Genomic DNA, 19,937 nt, shown 5'->3' on the forward strand with positions numbered 1-19,937 from the left:
GCACTCCTGGACTTAAATCCTGCTGTGCTTCTTCCCAGTGCTTATTGACAAAGCATCGGAGGGACTGTGTGGCAAGTTGATCACCACCCTGCACCAGCTGTAATGAACAGGAGAACTACTTCATTAGGAAGTACAACAGTGCTTTGCTGTCTGGCTTCAAGCGCTCCAGTCCTCAGTGGCGGAGGGGAGGATGGTCAGGAACAGCAGGAGCTTTTGTTTCCCAGAGCAGCTCTATAGGTGCTTTAAGTGCTGTGCAGCATTTCAGAGGCCAGCCCCAAGAAGTGTCTCTTGTGCACGGCCAGAGGAGGCTTGAAAAGCAAACGCCTGCTCCCATCCCCTCCCAGACCCAGTGAAACAACCAGGGCACAGCTCTTGGCTATTGGTAACAGTTGGCCTGGCTTAACTGACTGCCCAGGCTACACGAGACCTGCCTCCAGCCTCTGATCCTCAACAGGGGCAGGGAGCAGTTGCTCCCCTGTGGAACACAAGCACGGTTCAAGCCTGTCAGGGTTTGTTCTGAGGCTCCTGCAGATGCCTCCCATGCCATGACCTCTAGCAGGGACCAGCATCTGGCATCACAGGGTGACCACTGCTGGTGTTTTCCCACAGACACACCAGGAAAGCAGTGCTCCTCCTGCCTGCAGGCAGCACAACGGAGGCCCATCGCCTCCCAGAGCCTTGTTTTTCCAAGGTTCCCAAAAGCTTCCTGGGAAGCTGGCAGGCAGGGCCCCTGCTGAGCAGCTGTGGTCCGAGCAGCTCTGCCTGTCCTCAGAAGCACTTCCTATTCAGAGAGCAGATAAGCTACTGCAGCCTCCGCAGTGAAGCATCCTTCTGATGCTTTTTGTTCTTGTACTTTTATCCGCCCAGGAAATCTCTGCTCAGAGGCAGCACGTTCAAACAGATCCTCAAGGAAAGGAAAAAAAAGCCTCAGAGATAACAGGGCCCTTTCTCCCCCCAGACAATGCCAAGGAGAAAGGGGGAGGGAGGAGGATGACATTAAAGAGAAAGAAAAAAAAATTCCTATTGTCCTGGAACGTTTCTGCACATCCTGATTCCATATGGAGCAAATACCAAGGGCTATTTCTGTCATCAGACTGCCAAGAAAACCAGAGCTAACACACATTACTAAACAGTCCTAGTTCAATAACCCAGCTTTAAGGAACCCCTGCTCCATTAGCACTATCCAGAGCCCTTAATTACTAAGAACCAGTCACACTGGAAGCAGATTTCCAACATATTCATTATTTACTGGTTAGCAATTCAAATGCTTGCACCGGATGCTCTAATAGGAGGGAAAAAAGCCAAGTGGAGGTTGCCAGAGCTCCAGCAGAGCTGGAGGAAGGATATCTAGTGACTTCCATGTGTCTGCTGTCAAAAGGAAAAATGAGTTGAGAGCAATAGCACAGGTACATTAGCATAAGAAGCAGAAAGAGAATGACTAATAGGAAGAAGCTGAACACTCACTTGTGCTGCCTTATCTGCTGTATTGAAAATCTCTTGGCTGGGTCGTATTCAAGCATCCCTGAAAAGAAGGAAAAAAAGTCCAGGTGTGATCACAGATGCTCTCAGCCAAGTTGAAGACAGGAAGCATAAAGCTCTGCCCTTCCCTCCCACCTCCCTCCCCAACAGTGACTGGGGTGTCCAGCCCTCCTGGCTGCTTAGGGAGCCTTTATGTCCAGGAAGAACCTGCTGCATGGATCACAGGAAGCTCAGCACAGAATCCCACCTCCATTGCTGACTACCTGCTCAAGGCTGCTCCTCAGTTTCCCCACCTGCAAAGTGGATACGACCTTTCCCTCCTTCACACTGCAGGGACAGCAGCTTGCACAGCCCTGGATCATACGTCCAAGCGTGTCTCCAGGCGAAGAACATCAAGACTTTGGATTTCACAGAAAATGCTATTGAACTCTCTGCACGGAAGAGCCAAAGCCCAAGGCACAGCATACATCCAGTTGCTCAGCATCCCAGAAACTCCAGGCTAGTGAAATTCTATTGTGGAAGCACAGAGAATAATCTACTGTCCCTCCTTTTGCCCCAGCCAGGAGGTTGAGTTCTGGCATTGCCTGCTAAGATAACTGGGCAGGGGGTAAGAAGAGGGAAGAGAGGAAAAGAAGCTCTCTAGGAGAGAGGGAGGTGGATTCCTTAAACAGACCCATGAGATGCTCCACTACCTTTAGAAAGCTTCACAACTCAACAGAAGGAAGCAGCAAACGTCGCCACATTCTTCAGAAACTAGCCAGTGGGACCTAACACATCCATCCAGCAGCACCCAAGCCATTCTCCACTGAAGGTTCCAAGAACACATTCCTCTAACGAACGTTAACAAAGTCTGTCCATTACAGGGAGTTTTGCTTTTACTGAATGATACCCCCCTTGTTGCTCTTGCAGCACCGGTGCTGCTGTGAAGTGGTGAAGCACAAAGAGTTTGGGAAAGAGGTGAGAGAACAGGAGGACTCCATCTCCAGCAACCAGAAGAAAGGCAAGGAAGCACAACTGACTGTCAAACAGGAGCTAGAGAGGGTCAAGTGCATCACAAGAAGCCTCATGAACTCCAGGCACTCGAGTCTTTAGAGCACACCGGAAATTTACACTTGCCCTGCTGAGACCACAGGAGCCAGCACGCAGCTACGTCAGAGTTACGCGGTTGAGCAAGAGTGGAGCTACAGCAACACCTCCCTGCTCGAGGGCTGGACGCCTCCTCAGCAGCTCCTTCTCTCTGCTATCTTCTCTCCTGAGCAGGCTAAAGCCTAAAAACAAGCACTGTCAGCCCAGGCTGCAGCTACGGACCACAGGCCTATGGGGCAGAAGTACCCTGTGCTCCAGCATGTCCCCCAGCAGACCCTGCAGCCTTCTTGGAGGCTGGAAGGGACCTTGGAGATCACCTAGTGCAAACCTCCTGCTTGAAGCAGGCTCAGCTTGCCCAGGACTGTGCCCAGTGGGGTTTGGAATGACTCTGAGGATGGAAACTACAATCCCCCAACGCAATCTGCTCAGCCCCCCTTGCAGTGAAGGAATTGTCTCATGTCCAGGTGCAATTTCTCCTCACAAGAAATAATAATTGCAAAACTGGGAAGGTGAAAAAAAAAATCCCCTACCTAATTAAATAACCTATTAATAACCTATTCATAAGATTATTAGACAGTTTCACAGCTGAGCTGCCCAAATGTGTTGGCTTTTTTAAGAAATAGGACTGCAAAGAGACCTTATGTGAAGTCCAGGGGACACCAAAGCAAGAACTGGCTCAGTTACATCATTAATGGCATCAGAAAGAGGCGAGTTAGGACAACCCCCATTTATTTACTCAAAGATCACATCTCAGGGTGCTTCAGGAATCCAGCTTGTTATGATGAAGAGGCCCAGCAGCACCAGTTGCAGACAGCTCTGGAGCAGAGAGCTGTGTGTTCTCAAGCAATTAAAAAGGCAGGAAGATAACTGATGAAAAGGAGTATCTATTTAATGAAAAAGGACTGTATTTTGGGCAATGTTCGAAAGAAAATGGCAAGTCCAATCACTGATAAAGTACATTCATGCATTCAGCTCTGACTCACTCATGGCAGCGCTGTGGCTGGAGTCCTGTACTGAAAAGAGGCTTCATCAAGACAAAACATCATGTACTATTCACCAGTCATCTCAGAGTGTCTGCCCACAGGAACCACACACTCTCTTCTCCCATTTAGGGTAAGGATTTCCATGCAGTTCATCTGTGAGCAGAGCTGAGACTCTCTGGAATGGGGTGACTCTTCAGGGGATGCCTAACTCACAACCTGGAAGGATTCATTGTGCCCATACATGGGGCCCTGAGCCCATCACACACCAGCAGCCTCAAACACTTTCAAATCCTGTCAGTGCAATCCAGAAACTGGAGGCCACAAGCCTGTCCTGCCTCTTTACAGGCTCCAGCCCACACACCGCAATCCTCTGGGACAAGGCAGCACTGCAGCAAGCGGCAGAATAGCCAGTGTTAGCAGAGACCAGGTACATGGCTTGAGAAGTGAGAAATCAGAGAGCAGGAGTTAATGAACCCAGCCTGGACTTCACTTCAGTCTCCAGCTTGGATCAACATTCAAAACAACCAAAAGAAAAGCACTATAAATCCAATCTGTGGCGGGAGACAGGACTTTTTCCCTCTCCTTCATCCTCCACAAGCACAGCCAAGCACTTGACCAGAAACTCCCTCTGCAGGCAGACCCGGAGTTCTTGATCAAACACATGTGGAGGACTCACCGTGGGATGGGTTACAGGCACCAGGGTGCCTGCCCTGTGCTCTGGGGACTCCCTTCTCCTGCAGAATTAAAGCACCCACTGTCCCCAGAACAAACCCTGAGTCACTGCAGTCACACACGAGTGAGAAACCAGCCAACTTGTCCCAGGTCCCAGAGAGCCTGAAAATCAATCAGGGGTGAACACAGTGACTGCAGTTTCAGAACTTCAGTAAGAGTGTATTAAAAGAGGAGGACGAAGAGCTGAGCTCTGTCACTTTTCTTGTCCAGAAGCAAACTGCGTATGAGTTGATAAGTCATGTGCTGACGCTGACAGAAGAACCTTAAGGCTATTTATAAATGCTTCCACTGACACATCATTCACAAGGCAGAGCAGCACTGGCCCTTCTCTCCTCTGTCAGGGAAGAGCATAATCAGAACTTCATCCCTGATTAGGGAGACAGAAAGAGGAGCAGTATCCCAACTAATCTGTTGACATACACTGGCCTGCGAGTCTCTTTATAAGCCAAATACCCTAGAAGCTTTAAGTCCTCTGAACACTGCTTCTTCTGGAAAAAGGAACAAAGAAATAAGAACAAGCTCAATGGAGAGAAAAAGCAAAAAGAAAAAGTAGTCAACAGAAGAACCTTAAAAGGTGTTTTCTCGTGTTCAGTTCATGGTACTGTGGTCAACACAATACTTGTAGCCAGAGAGGAAATAAGCACTTTGCAGCATCCTGAATTCTTCCTCGCAATCCCCCCAGAGCAAGTGCTTGCAGCACTGCAGAGTGCTTCAAGAGTCTTTTAAGAGCAATGCAAAGGCAAAACCAAGTCTCTAATGAGATGGAGCTCAGCTGTGGGTGCCTGTGCTGCTCACAGAAAGCAGCCAACAGCCATTGACAAGATCTGATCTGCAGGCTCTTGATTCAGCTTCAACCTGCTGCAGAAGCAGCAGGCACCTACCAGGAAATGCAGATGTTGTGAAGGAAAAGAGCAAACTAAATAAAGCCTCTGGGTTTTGTCACCATAGCTACGTAATATCAGCACCACAGGGCTCAGCCCTCTCCTGCCGCAGGTACCCTGGTACCTGCTGGGCTGTGGGATGCTCAGTCACAGAGCAGAGGGAATGGGCAACTCCATGTGATCCATCCTCCACGGATTCACCGTGCGCTCCAACCACTAGGAAACGTCAAGAGTAGCAAAGCAGACCAGAGAACACCAGGTTTTACCAGCTTTTACTGTGTGACAGATGCCTATGACAAGAGGAGGGGTGGGAGGGTGTTCTCAGGTGGGATGGAGGGAGGACAGGAATGGCAATCCCGAGAGTGCCCCATCACCCTGGACGAAAGGGGCGAGGTGACAGAGACACAGACATCTCCTCTGCCTACCAAACACACTCGGCTTGCATCTCTGTGGTGTCCGAAAACGGAGGGGATGATGACAAAGAGCAGCCAGGATGAAGGGAGCAACTCAGACAGGCGTAAGAGCTGGACAAAGGGCATCAGGCACGAGGCTCCTCCATTTACAACAAGTAGAGGGAAAGTAGGAAATTCTGACTCCAGGTCTTCTACAGGGGATGGAAAGAGAACTAAAAAGGGAGTTATTCTGCTAATGAAGCATAAGATTTTAAGCTATCAATATCCTCAGCACAAGAGAAACAACTGCTTGATTTCCCTGGGGGACGGCACTAAGTGCAGAGGAGAGGCTTATCACAAACCTCAAATGGTTTCTGCTGGGCACTTCAGAAGCCCGTCCAGACAGACCACTGGAGTTCCTCCATTTGGGCAATTCCCAAGCTCATAAGAAAGGCCATGTTTCGAGCCAGTGTGCACAAATCAAACACCACACGCAGATCAGCACATCGCTCCCTGGGGCGCGCGGGTACGACACGGAGCACACGGCAGCCGGGAGTGCGGGGCTGTGAGCAGTAGCCACAATGAGGCTCAGCAGAACGGCCCCGGTACCAGCTGTGCTGAGCACAGCTGGAAGCTCTGCCTGTGCAATGCCTTCTGAAAGCTCTTAGAGCTGGTTACAGCTTCTGGAAGCACACAGAAACAGCACTGTCCCCAGCCCAGGCCGGGGCCACAGCTCCCTGCAGCCACTGGGAGCAGTGTCTGCAGCACAAGGTGGAGCCCGAAGTTGCTCTGAAACCCTCAGCTATTGGCACCCACAAAGGCAACGGCCCCATGAGCACGCAGAGGGCAGCACACAGCTGGGTGCAGACCTGAGGACAGGGCTGATGGAAGGGAAGCTGATGTGGCTTGCTCACAGCCCTTCACCCCCACCAACCTCCCAACCCCGCAGCACAAGCACCAGGAAAATCAACCTGAACCAAGGCAGCGTCAGCTCGTATCCGAGGTCTGATCCCTCACAAACAGCTCAAGACCTGTGCCTGTGCTGAGGGCCAGGGAGGGCAACCACACAGGGCTGTCCCTCTGCCGACGGGACAGCAGGAAGGCTGTCTGGGATCTCCAGTGTGCTCAATCACATCCTACCTGCTGCCAAACAGGCACCGCTGAGGTGGCTGCTATGCACAGTGTAGCTGCTGCCCTGACAGTTCACCTTCCCAAAGCAGACTCCGCTCAACACTAAACCCCAAACTACTCCAGTAAGTGACTGGAGCAAAAGAAAACCCAAACAAAAGCCACAACCTTCTCCTTTGACCCAGAAAGTGCTGCTTCTGTTTCTACCACAGCCCTGTGGGCACCAGTCACTGCTCCAGTATCCTAACTGTTACTCTAAGTTTGGGGGGAAGGAGATGACAGCTGGGACTGAAGCAAGTAAATTCAGAGCAGAGCTGAGGAGGAAGGACACCAGAGCCTGAATACTCAGCATTTCACAGTACAGAAAGCTTGGACAAGGGATTTCATTGAGTGCTCTCACTTGCAAAACCTACATCAATGCTATGATGACATTTTAAATTTAACCTCTTGTGGGTTTTGTCTTTAGATGCAAGAGCTTCTCAGAGCACAAGAATCATGATGCAAGAACCAACCCTACAAAGGGTAGCAACTGCAACTTGTGCAGGGTTTAGTGTACCTCAGGAAAATGCTTGTGTTAAAGATGTTTCAAAGGCTTATAAGGTTCCCAAGCACAACCTCCCTCTCTGACGGGATCCTGTATCTCACAGGATACTTGGAATGAAGCTCTCCCCAGCACTATGCAAGCTGAGTATTTGCTGCATCTCTATGTTTCCCCCTTGCAGAGCCAGCTGGGAGACTCACCTCTCAATAAGTCTGAGAGTGGAGGACCACAATCCTCTGGAATTGTGTAGTCACCTTTCCCGATGTTTTCAAATAACTTATAGATATTATCCCCTTCAAAGGGGTAAAGACCCGTTGTGATGTTGTATCTGTAAAGGCAGAAGGAGAAGCTGTATGAGAAAAAGCACACAGAGCAGGTACTCCTACATTGGGGAACATGACCCCTTCCAAAGCAGGGACCACCACGCACCCCCCACCCCTGCTGCCCCCCACCACACAGAAGAGCAGCGATGGCAGCAGATAGCACAAGACTGAGCTATGTGGGGCTTTGTCATTTGACTGCAATTCCTGGGTGCTGCACAGGCACTTACAGTGTGACCCCTGCGGACCAGATGTCTACTTTAAAGCCTGAAAAGGTGTCAAGGCCATTGGCAATTTCTGGTGGCTGGAATGCTGGCGACCCTTGGCTCGTTCTGCATGTGTCATCCTCTGCAAACGGATGCAACGCCTGTGGTGGAAGAGACCCATTAGCTTCCAACTTCCAAGGCAAACAAACTGTAACCATGAGAGAAACAAAAGGGGAAACCTCTGGTACTGAACTGTTGCTTACATGGAATGCTGTGCTGAGTCTATCATGAGTACATGCCACTGCAGCAACTACGTGCCAACAGCAACAATCCTCGCACCTCTCCTACCCAGCTAAGACAGCCTTTAAATAACAAGAAGGATGAGGTTATGTAGCTCATCACCATCTCACCACGCTTGTGGGCTTCTCTGAGATTGATGTCCTCCTCCGTATGCTTCCCGGATGGAAGTTTTGTGCTGTTATCAACAAAAGTGGTTTGCCAATGGCAATAAATATTCAGAGTCACTTGAGAGCACTCCACAAGTTTAACAGAAGCCCAACTGCACAGTAAATCAATTGGCACCACAAAGGTCACCTACATGCAGACTGTCACGCTTCCCACAGTCTTGACTCTGCTGCAGTTCTCACTTACCTCTGCTACGCCTAAATCGGATATTTTTAGTGTCCCATTGGTTGTTAGCAGGAGGTTCCCCGGTTTGATATCCTTGTGGACAATCCCTTGGCTGTGCAAGTATTCTAAGCCGTCTATAAGCTGACAAAAGTACCTGCAGAAAGAGTTCAAGGAGAAAAAAAAAGTCCATAGACTTCCACAGCCTGCGAACTACTGATCACACATAAAGCAAAGGAACTCACCCGTGAGCCTGGAAAACCGGAAACCTCTTTTCCGGGACACTGTCCAGCATTTCCTGCATCCCACACACACAGTACTCCATCACCATATACGTGAAGGCAGCGTTAAGGAAGGTTCAAGGTCAAACACTTCTCAGTGCAGGCAGAGCATGGGCAGCCTAAAACTCTGAGACCACTGAAACAGGAGGTGAACTCCACAGAAGTGAGGGAGGGGATCTCACAAGCATGGCACAAACAGGGTAATGCTCTGAAGGGGCTGCGAAAAGAGTGAGGAGCCCCTGGCAGAAGCACCCTGGGCTGTAGTGTATCGTCCTGTTCTGCACCTGAAACGACAGCGAGGTCCCAGCACCTTCCCCAAAGCTTCTCTTATTCTCCATGTCCTGCCCCCATGCCATGCAGCTGTATGCACTAAGTGCTGCTCACCCCCAGCCTCACCGTGGTATTTCAGCAGCAGGAGCTGGGAAGCTCTTTTGAAACTGTGTGGATTAAACCCAGTTACAGCAGAATGCCCAGAGCTAGTGGCACTTTTCACGTTCCCTTGCAGCATATTCCACTTTCCATCTCCTTAACATTAATGGGATAAACTACACAGCTGCCTGAAGCAATAATTGCCTCTTCTTCTTCTCCCTGAGCTTTTCAAGGCAGACACTGCGCTTGAGAGGGGCTTCTAAGAACAGACCCTGAGACATCTGGTGGCTTTGCCTAGGGAGTGCACCTTGGAGCTGAAGAGCAGAGTGAAGCAGGGCTACCAGGCAGCTGTAACCCACAGCACTGCTTGGTCACTAATGATTCCTGGCAGAAACTAAACCTAAAGTAAGTTGCTTATGTCCCAGGATGCCATTGTACCTCTTGAGGCAGGAGAGGCTAAAGAGATGACCCGGGCTGCAAGTGTGATCTGTGCTAGACTGTTGCTCTTTTGCAGCATGTTCCATCCAGGAGCTTAAAACACTGCTTCTGTTGAGCACTGCTTCCTTGCAAGGCCACTGCAGTGAGTAAGGGACTGACCCGTGGAGCAGCCAGCCTAAGAGTGAGTTTCTTTTCCCCTGGATCCATTCCCAAACCTGTTCACTGGGTGGCTGCACAAGCGCTTGTAGTGCCACATCCTCAGTACGCTGAGCGGGCACCAGCACTGCCAGAGAGCCTGGAGAAGGGTGAAGCAAAAGCATGCTCGTGGATGAACCCTGCTCCCAGGGAAACACCAGCTTGCTCCAGGTACACACACACAATAAGCATGCAGAGAAACAGACTTTCTAGGAGCGTAGAAGCAGGTAAAAATAGTGAAATCCACCTGTCCTTGCAAGAGGAAAGTACTGAAAAGCAGATTGTTGCTCTTCAAACACTCCTGTTCACAGAGTAAAGCAGGGAACATCCTCCCGGGCTTTGAGAGGTCACATTTCTGAAGGACCGTTTTGGGTTGTCATCGCCTGTTACCAACACACGAGGTCTCTCTCGGGCTCTTTTTCCCCCCGTGCTTCTCCTTTAGCAGCTTCTTACTAAATAAATGGTGTTTTTCGATAGACGGTATTTGAATTGCAGCCTCTTTGGTCTGTTAAGGCTACAAAACAGGAAGAAGTTGTCATGCTTTTCTCATACTCATCATTTGGTGGCAGAATATTTGGTCTAATTAAAGCACCCAATTAAATTACCCATTTTCTGAAGTATTTAGAAAACAGTGTCAAAAAGAAAAGCAACAATTTAGAACCTGAGCTCCAACAGATCAGCAAAATAAACTCCCAAACTGATTAAGTCAAAGTGCACTCCGAGTGTGGCAGAGATTAAAAACCCAGCTACTCACTTGTAAGCTAAGGTGTATAGTTACACCAATTAGTGTCTATGTGTACCTGGGGACACAGAGCACTGGAATAACACAGTGAAGTCCAACAGATGCACTGAGATCACAAGCCACAGCCTGGATTCAAGACTGGAGCAGTTTGCTCTCAAAAAGCTGGGCTGTAGGTCTTGCAGAGGATGTGCTTTCAACTCTCACCACTGTTACAAGCTTTAGGTCACTTAAAGCACTGTCACAAGGGACAACAAACCAGAGGAGGCTCGGGAATCCATTGGAAGGATAAGCAGCAGCAGAGCACACAACCTGCCCAGGCAATGGCAGCGGCGCCAAAGACCTGCCAAGGGAGAGCTGCAGGCGCCCGGTGCCAGCCAGGGGCAGGGTTGGTTCTTCTTGTGATGGAAAGAGGAAAAAAAATACCTAAACCATTGCCAAGGACTTAAAGGAAAAAGCATTACAGGAATTGATTTCATATAGCATAGACAATAAAACGTCCATCTTCAGGGGAAAAGAGGCACCGAGACAACCCACAGCTACAACTGGAGGCTGGAAATGACAAATCTACAGCTCTTCCTCCATCTCTGAGCTGCTGAAGGTCACACAATAAAAGAGTGTTTGAGGGTCCTCAGCCCTGCAGCTGGGACCTAGGCACAAGATTTCAGTCCCTAACTGGGAAGCTGGGAAACTCAAGAAAAGGTACTTGTGTGGAAAGCGTTCCAGACATGCAGCATGTTTAAAGCTGTGCAAGCAAGTTTAAGCTTAAGAAACACTCGAAGGGGGCTCAACAAAAGCATAACTACAATGATTCAGCACTATAGCAGAGAACAGTGGGAATTCAAACCTTGCAATTGGGTGAAAAAAAGGATATATTTTCTGCTTCTCTTCATTGTACAATACATCTACCAACTGGATCACATTTTTGTGCCGCAATCGTCGCAGGAGCTGAATTTCCCTGCAGGAAAAAGAAAGGAAAAAAGTTGTGTTTAAAAAAGCCCATTTCCTTAGTACAGATTAAATCAATGTTTTTTAAGTCATGTGGATTTTGAAGACACTTCAAAGGGCATTAGGCCCAACTGCTTCACGGGAGACTACCCAGGCATGCTGTTTGATAGAAGGTCTTGTGTGTTCTTGAATTCACTGGTCCAAGGTTAGACTGTGGGGAAACCTGCTGGTCACTGAGCAGTGGTATACACACAAGTGCCCTTTCAGCAGCACCACACAGCCAGCCTGCTCAGGGCAGGAGCTTTATAGTCCATTGGTCACTGACAACAGAACTATTCTCAAGGAGTGACCTACCTGTGTGCTGGACATGAGATGGCTGGTAAGACCGCCCCGCGCCAAGGCTCTGGTGTCATTCAGCACACCCCACCGAGCCTGGGCACTGGACTCACAAGGTGCTGGTGCACTGAGCCAAGCCACCACCTCCCACCCGCACAGCTCCGCTCACACCATTCCCTATGGCCCTGGGCAAGCTCCTCACCATTCCCAGTGAAAACCAGTGCTGACTAAAGGAAAGCTGGAGCTGGACAGGCTGCCCTGTCACCTGCCCAGGCAAGGCAAAGCCCACCCCGATTTGCTCCATGTATCAAGGATGTGGCTTTAGCAGCTTCCCCTGTTCTGGGTTTTCACACAGTGGTGCTGGGAGCTCAGCTCAGCACCAGTGTCTCCAGTTACACCCCTGACAATGCACTGCACTTGTGTTTACCACAGTATCTAGGACAGTCACTGCCAAGACAAACCTTTCATGTTTTCACTTCGTGCTTCTTCATACGCAAGCATCATCTGCAGTTTTAAGAGCAGGAATAGATTTGCTCAGGCTTCCAGGCTCCAGACTCCACGGAATGTTTTTAATCAGCATCGTGACCAGGAACAACCCCCACAGATGTCAGTGTGAGGCAGCAGCGAGGCAGCATCGTGCCATTAGGTGTGTTCCCAGCGCCCGGTGCCAAGCGTGGCAGAGCAGTTAGCACACGACTGCAGCCCAAATGCTGATATCTAGCTGGGAAGCAACTTGGAGAGTAGATACTTGCCCCAGAAAAAAAGGAAAACAAAGGTTTCTGTGCCTAACAAGCAATTCCTCCTGACAGGAAGCACCTTCCTTCTGAGCACCATCAAATACAACACACAAGCAGCTGCTCAGTGGTGGGGCTGCAGGCCCAAGACCCCTGAGCTGCCCAGTCCATTTGTATGATCAGTTTAAGTGTCTTTGCAGATGAGTTAGTACAGAAATCATCCTGAAGATATATCACATCCCTCAGAGGCAGCAGCAAACGGAGGCAGTTTCATAGTGCCCTTTATCAAAGCTGTAACTTCCAGGAGAATTCAGAAGTGAAGCAACCAATGTAAGAATTACAACATCAGTCTCGAGAATGGGTGGAAAACAGGAGTTCCAATTAATCACCCCATTTCTTCCAACCTTGAGTCCTAATTTGACTTGACTGAGCAGTTCAGAGATCTGAACTGAACCCTCTGTTGTGGGGAATAAAGAGACTAAAACTGAGTGAGGAGACACCTTCCCTCGGGTGTGAAAATGGACCCTTGTCTGTCATCTCCTATCAGCTGCTTTGATCTTCCTCTCTTGGGACTCTGTACCATGCCCCAAACCACATTTTAGTATCTTTTGCATTAAACTCAGCCTGCAAAGTCCCAGCTGTGAAGAAGAGAAACAGGAGGATCAAGACAGTCAGGTCAGGGTGGTTCTGTTGGTGTGTGAAGTGCAGATACTGCTCCTCACTTTGTTCTGCTGTTCGTGCTAAACCACACGCTAACTCTTTTCTCCAGCTCCATTTGGGAAGCTGCTTTAAGGAGCACGGTGACATTCCAGCAGTTAGGACCCTTGAAAGCAGCCTGACAAGGAATTCTGAGCACACCTTTGGAAGCAGGAACCTCTGCCCAAACACCACACGCCAAGCTCAAAGCCGCCCATCCCGTGTGATGGATCACAGACCATTAACCACCAGTGACTGCTCCTCCCAGAGGCTTCTATGGTGCAGGAACACAAACAGGTTCTTTTAAAGGTCTTTTAAGGATCTCTGAGCAGTAGTATTCATTATTCACTACCAAAGTTTAAGCCAGGCACTTTTCCTTTCTCATCTATGGCTTTAAACCCAGCCCTGATGCGAGCTAAGCAGAAACCTGGGGTAAGAGGGCAAAGTGTTGTGTTTAAATGGCACACAGATTTAAAGTGATGCAGCTGCTCTAATTATAGGAATGACCAAAAGGCTGAAGTGGATTAAATTAGCCTAGAAACTGCAGCCAGCATTAGGGCAGGCCTAAGAAGTCTCTCTCTAATGAAGGGAGACGGGCCCAGGGCTCAGGCCAAGAGAGGGGCCGAGCACACGCACAGATTTAAATAGGACTATTCTGCTGTGAAGCCAAACAGTTTCCAATAGTAGGACCACGTTGGAAATCCTGATCCCAACAGCGCATTCCCTGTAATACAGCTTGAAAGCACAAATACCAATTCCTTCTCCTTTAACCGCCTGGTCACTCTCTCATACTGTGCAGTGTTTCCCCAGCGGGACGCTGTGAACTGCTCCGAGGGCCACGCACCCACTGCGGGGCAGAGGCTGAGCAGCCTGATTCCCAGAGGGAAGATTATGGCTATTTTTAGCTCCTCTGGCATCCTTGCAGGAGCAGCCACAGCCAGAGCAGCCACCTCCGACTCCATTTCAGTCCTCCAGCTCTGCCGAGCGAGCGACCTCAGCGTTCACCTCACCAGGAGGTGCCCAAAGCTACTTTTTATCCCCCAAATTAACACAAACCCCACCAGTCCCCCCGCTTCATCACAGTTTGCCTGTGCCTCTGACAGTACTAAGGAAGAGATCTGTGTGCCTCTCCTCCCGACCAAGACCAGGTGGCTTCCTGCTTTTCCCAATCCAGCCTAGCGCAGATTTCCAGGATACCTTTCGAGCTGCTCGGCTTTGCCTCCTTTCCTTGCTACCTCCAAAATCTAACATGGAATGTAAATCACAGCAGTTGCTTTTTAGTTGCTGCTTTACCTCTCAGAGGGAAAGGGAGAACCCCAGTGAGGGGCCAGGCTGTGCTTCCTGCAACATGGTGATCACTTCCATACCCACCCGACTGAACACCGCTATTATGTAGCCAGAATAGTCTCCATTATGGAATTCTGTTCCTTGTTTTCCACACTAGAAAGCCCTCAAGCGTGTGACAAGCCAGCCTGGCAGAGCCTGGGGCCTGCTTCAAGATAAAACCATCTTGGAGGAGGAAAAGAAGAGAAAAAGATCTTCCAACTTGTGGGTTCCTACATGGTTCTGCCAGAGCCACAGAATCTGAGTTATCCCTCTCCAGGTACCTCGCCTGGGCAAGTAGCAGGGAATAGTGGTGCTCAGACCTGTGTATAGCAAAGCTGCCTACTTGTACCATGTGCTACACGATTTTGGAAGGTGCCAAGGATGGCCTGGAAGAAGACATCCCTTCCTGGACCATTCTAGTAAGATCTTCACCACAGGATGCAGCGTTCTTTCCACAGTCGTTTCAAGCCTTGGCTTCATCAAAGCCATTCTTGCTGAGAGAAGAAGGAAGAACAGAGCCAGATCATTCTCTTCCTTCAGGTCACAACGTTCCTCCACAGCTTTAAGCTTTCAGGATTTTATCAGAGACAATTGATTATGAATCTTTCCCATGTTCCCTCCCTGGTCAGACGGATGCTGGAGGCGGGGGCTTACAGCAGGGCTTTGGTGACAGCTCTGGGCCTCAGAGCAGCCACCCTCACCCCTCCTTCCCTCCCTGCTCGTGCCTGGGGCCCAGCTCAGGCTGTCCACATGCAGCATGTGGCACTGAGGAGCCTGGCACAGGAACTGGGCACATCCCCTGTGCCAAGAGCCAGGGACACTCACAGAGAACAGCTCCATATGCCAGTGCCGGCACGTTCCAGAAAGCCACTAACACCATCCTTCATCCTTGCTAATTGCTACAGAGGGCTCAAGAATCCTTCCTTTGGTCCATACACAACTGAACAGTGACATTAGGTGTTTATTTAGATTGATTCTGTAATCCTGTATTGTCAAAGCAAGTTTTAATCACACATTAGTATCCTCAATACACCACAGAGCAGATTAACCAAGAGTCAAGCTGGTGAATGGCTTTTTCCTGTGGATTTCACCTAAAACCCAGCAACTCCACTCGCAAGGACACAACTTGTTACTGTCTCCACGTGAGAAGCTGCACCTTTTGCTCTCGCAAGGGGAAAGGATGTTTCAGACAGGACCAAGCAGAGCACTGCACTGTTTCCTCCTGCAAACTAAGCGTGACACAGATGAGTGAACATCTGACACGGGGAGGGGTTGACACCATTACGTGTAGATGAATCCAGAGCAGATCCACATCTTCCACACTTCCGTATCCCAACAGTTCAGGGTTTAGAGGCTGGAAAGGGGAGGGAGGCCAAAAAGTGGGGATGATCAGGGGCTGGAGCACCTTCCATCCATACAAAGATAGGCTGAGAACATTGGTGCTGTTCAGCCTGGAGAGGAGAAGCTGCTGGAGACCTCAGAGCAGCTTCAGTGTCTGAAGGGGGCTACAAGGATGCTGGAGAGAGACCTTCATCAGGGACTGAAGTGATAGGACAAGGGGTGATGGGTTCAAACTGAAACAGGGGAAGTTCAGGTTGGAGATAAGGCAGAAGCTCTTCCCTGGGAGGGTGCTGAGGCGCTGGCACAGGGTGCCCAGAGAAGCTGTGGCTGCCCCATCCCTGGCAGTGTTCAAGGCCAGGTTGGACACAGGGCTTGGAGCAACCTGCTCTAGTGGAAAGTGTCCCTTCCTGTGGCAGGGGGTTGGAGCTGGATGAACTTTAAGGTCCCTTCAACCCAAACCAGGCTGTGACTGTGTGACAGGACAAGCCCAGCTCCCTGTGCTCTGGTTTTTATGTTCCACCACAGAGCCCCAGCAGACACCAGCCTCACAACGAAAGCACCAGAGGCACCAGCTCCGCCCGGCAGCAGCTTCGTTAGGAGGGACAGGAAACGAGCTGAGTCAGTTGAGCCCATCTCCGTGTACAGCACATGCCTCTGCAGCTAACAGCAAGTCCTTCCTCCAGCAGAACTGTCCCTGCCGTGAGGTGCAGGGCTCTTGAGCTGCAGACCCAAACCACGGGCCTATCTCCTGCTTGAAACCTCCGAGGGACTCTAATGAGCATCTCTTCCAATCTCAGCACTCACTGAGCATGGTAAGTACAGCACAAGACACTTGGGATATGCACAGGAAGTCCCAAACCCTTAATTAAAATGTGAGGCTATTAGCACACAGTTTATTAAACTGGTGCTGCTCGAGTCTTCTGTATTTTTCTTTCATCTTTTTGGCAATGCCACTAAACTCGTTTCTTGTGTTAACTGGAGGCAGGAACTCGCCATAGTCCTGTCTGGGTGCCTGAGCCACCCCAGCCTTTCTCTGTAGTAACCAGAGAGAAATAAAGATTCCCCAGCCTGATGTATGGAAATGAGCAGTTCTGAGTTTAAACCCTCAACATCCACACCAGCACTCACAGACCCCGCCAGGGCTCATTTTCTGGGGGCAGAACCCAAGTATTTCAGGGTAGAGAAGAATCATTTAACTTGACATAGGTCTCAAACATACTGCAGTCGCAACTTCTGGGTCCCCAGAACTCTGCTGCTGCACCAGAGACAGGCTGGGGCTGGAGCAGTGGTGAGGAGGAACAGTTGGAGCTCCCCGAGCTGTAACTCCAGCGCCACATCCCCAGTGCATGGCACAGACCTCACGATCCTCCACAGCTCATCATTAGTGTGCTCATTACTCCCCATGTATCACTTGCTCATGTAATTACTTACCCAAGGGCCAGCAGTCTAGGAACTGTTTTCTAGGGAGATTCTTTGATGACACACTATCAGTGCAAGTTTCACCTTCACCACCGCAGCAGAGATGCTGAGGTGTCCTCTGCTAATGGCAAAGGCACGAGCCCGTTATAGAAACTCAGTCACGTCTCTGCCGAATCAACCAAGTCACAGAAGCAGCTTTACCCTGCACAGAATCAACCAGGCTGGAAAAGATCTTCAAGCTCATCAAGTCCAACCATTCCCAGCCCTGCCAAGGCCACCACTGACCCCTGGCACTGATGCCTCGGCCACCCGGGGTGTGAACACTTGCAGGGATGGTGACTCCAGCACTGCCCTGGGCAGCCTGTTCCAATGCCTGAGCACCCTCTGGGCAAGGAATTGTTCCTCAGCTCCATCTAAACCTGCCCTGGGGCAGCTTGAGGCCGTTTCCTCTTGTCCCATCCCTTGGGAGCAGAGACCAGCCCCCTCCTAGCTCCATGCTCCTGTCAGGCAGTTGGAGAGAGCAATAAGGTCCCCCCAAGCCTTCTCTTCTCCACACTGAACCCCCCAGGTCCCTCACTTGAGCTGGAGCAGGCACTGGCTTTGCAGTTGTACCACAGGGTGCTTTGAGACTGAAACAGTGAACGGCCACTTCCAAGAGAAGCACTTTTACACCCAGCCTGAGCCCCAGTTGCTCAGTGCCAGTGGGCTCTTTGCAGCACTATGTGAAGACATTAACCCCTGAGAGCAGACTAATAGTCCTTGTACAGACCAGGACACAAGTGGGACTGGAAGCAGGGCTCACTGTAACACCTCAGTTATGTTTTTACTTATTACTGCACTTCTTTGTGGCTTTCAAGACAGAAACTGGAACCTAATAGTGCAATTCGGTCCAGTCTGATTCTCTCCTGTTCTATTCCACACCAGTAGCTTGCTGGGTATAAACCACTCAGCAAAGCTGCTCAAATGGAGCTGTAGGAAGTCAAATTTTAAGAGTCTGGCCAAGCAACATGACATTAAAGAAATACTATCAGCAGAGCACCTTGCAGCAGTTTGCTCCCCCATGCATACTGACCAGGCAAACCATAGGAGTTTGGTGATGTATCTCACCACAACAGGTTTATTCAGAGCAGAGACAGCTTTCACAGCCTGTTGCAGTAGTGCCAAAGGGGTTTGGTAAGGTCAGAGTACCACGAAATACAACGTTTTGCCTTAAAGTCACCACTGAAGCAGCAAGTAAAGCAACTGAATAGGTGGGCAAAGAGAAAAGGCCACGGTGACAAAAATAGGAACTTGAACTAGAGTAAACCCTGGTTACAACATCTAAAACCTGCCTCGGTGCTCTGAAGCAGGTGCAGCTGAGCCAGAAAAACATCCACAGCAAACCAGAGCGTGCTTGGCCAGGCTGCTTTAATAACTAACCTTAGGGGAGCTAAAGGAGACCCAGACCGGCTCTGTGCATGAATCAGACTGTTCGGGTTCACGCCAGGACTCGAGCCCATGACCAGGTTCTGGTCTCAGGCGAATCTCCTGGTGTCTGACAAGTCCTTCACTGCAGGGGAGAAGCATTTACATTTAAAAGTTTCACTAAGGAGGAAACAATCTCCCCCTTCTTCATCAGAAGCCCTTGATGTAAGTGAAGGAGGGAGCAAGGGTGGGAAGGGGCACTCATGCCTTTAACCAGAAAAACAAGAAACATCTTATTACACATTAACCAACAGTTTACTCCGATTCTGAACTGGAGCCAGCAAAGAAGAGAAAGGGAGGACCCATGGGAGGTTTTGTGACTGTTCCATAGGCAAGTCTGGCAGCAGAGGCTGGGAGGCAAACTGAGCCCTGGTACACGATGTGAACTCTCTCACAGCTGAGCTCAGAAACACAAACCAAACCCAACAACAGCAATGAGCCTCTGCCCGGTCAGAGCTCCACGCTCAGCACCCACAGCTACAGACCCAGCGCAAGAGGCTTCCAAACAGCTCCACGTCCTCCCTCCCGCTCCAGATAACCCCTCGCAGCTCAGCTGCTTGGGCTGCACCAGCAGATAACCAGCCCTGTGCTGGGCTGTGCCACTGGTGCAGCGGGAGCGCAGCCCCGGGAACAGGGAACCTTTCCCACTGGCTGCTCCGTGTTAGGTCCTTGTGCCCTGACTAACCAGCACGTAACTAGCACTTGGGAAGGTCCCAAGCCCAGCTCCTGAGTCACTGAACTTAAGAAGGTTGACAACCCTTGTCCCCATTTTACAGCTGCGGAAATCAACTGGAGAGAGCCTTGAATTACTTCCTGAAGTCATCAGTCAGAAATGAAACCAAGAAAGGAACAACAAACCCAAGCCCTCCCATGCCCGTTGGGTGCACAGGACATTGGATCACCTACGTTGGGAGCTGGAATTGCCGCTCAATTGCCACCAGGAGCCACGCAGCCCTAGTGCACAGATAGCACAGACCACAAGGACACAAGGTGAGCTCCTGCACCTCTCGCCTTTCCCAGCTGACAGCACCAGTTCACCTCTTCAAGGTGACATCTTAAAGAGGGTTTGCTTTAAGAAATACTGGTTTATTCTTTAAAAGGGGCTGTCTGTTCCTATAGAGATCCCTTAGGAGCCAGCTCCCTCCCCTGCGCTCAACCTCAACAAGCGCTGGCCGCAGTTCAGCTGCACAGAGATTCCTGAATACCTTTGGCTTAGGAAGCACTTCCCCAGCAGAAAGCCATGTTGTCAGATAACATGATCCAGAACTTCAGCAGG

At 50.1% G+C, this 19,937-nt stretch overlaps 1 protein-coding gene across 1 annotated transcript in view; it reads right to left on the minus strand.

Annotated features, from left to right (window-relative positions):
- The window catches only part of STK11 (serine/threonine kinase 11), a gene marked incomplete at its 3' end in the record, with an annotated part of 25,717 nt that overhangs the window by 5,079 nt on the left and 701 nt on the right, over nt 1-19,937 (minus strand). The window contains exons 2-7 of the mRNA XM_010022005.1: nt 11,272-11,355; nt 8,621-8,710; nt 8,400-8,532; nt 7,773-7,909; nt 7,423-7,550; nt 1,465-1,522 (exon numbers count right to left, since the gene is read on the minus strand). Coding sequence (XP_010020307.1) covers nt 1,465-1,522; nt 7,423-7,550; nt 7,773-7,909; nt 8,400-8,532; nt 8,621-8,710; nt 11,272-11,355 — 630 coding nt within the window. The remainder of the gene's footprint in view (nt 1-1,464; nt 1,523-7,422; nt 7,551-7,772; nt 7,910-8,399; nt 8,533-8,620; nt 8,711-11,271; nt 11,356-19,937) is intronic.

Source organism: Nestor notabilis, unplaced genomic scaffold, assembly GCF_000696875.1.
Source record: "Nestor notabilis isolate BGI_N333 unplaced genomic scaffold, ASM69687v1 scaffold23679, whole genome shotgun sequence".
Classification (NCBI taxonomy): Eukaryota; Metazoa; Chordata; class Aves; order Psittaciformes; family Psittacidae; genus Nestor; species Nestor notabilis.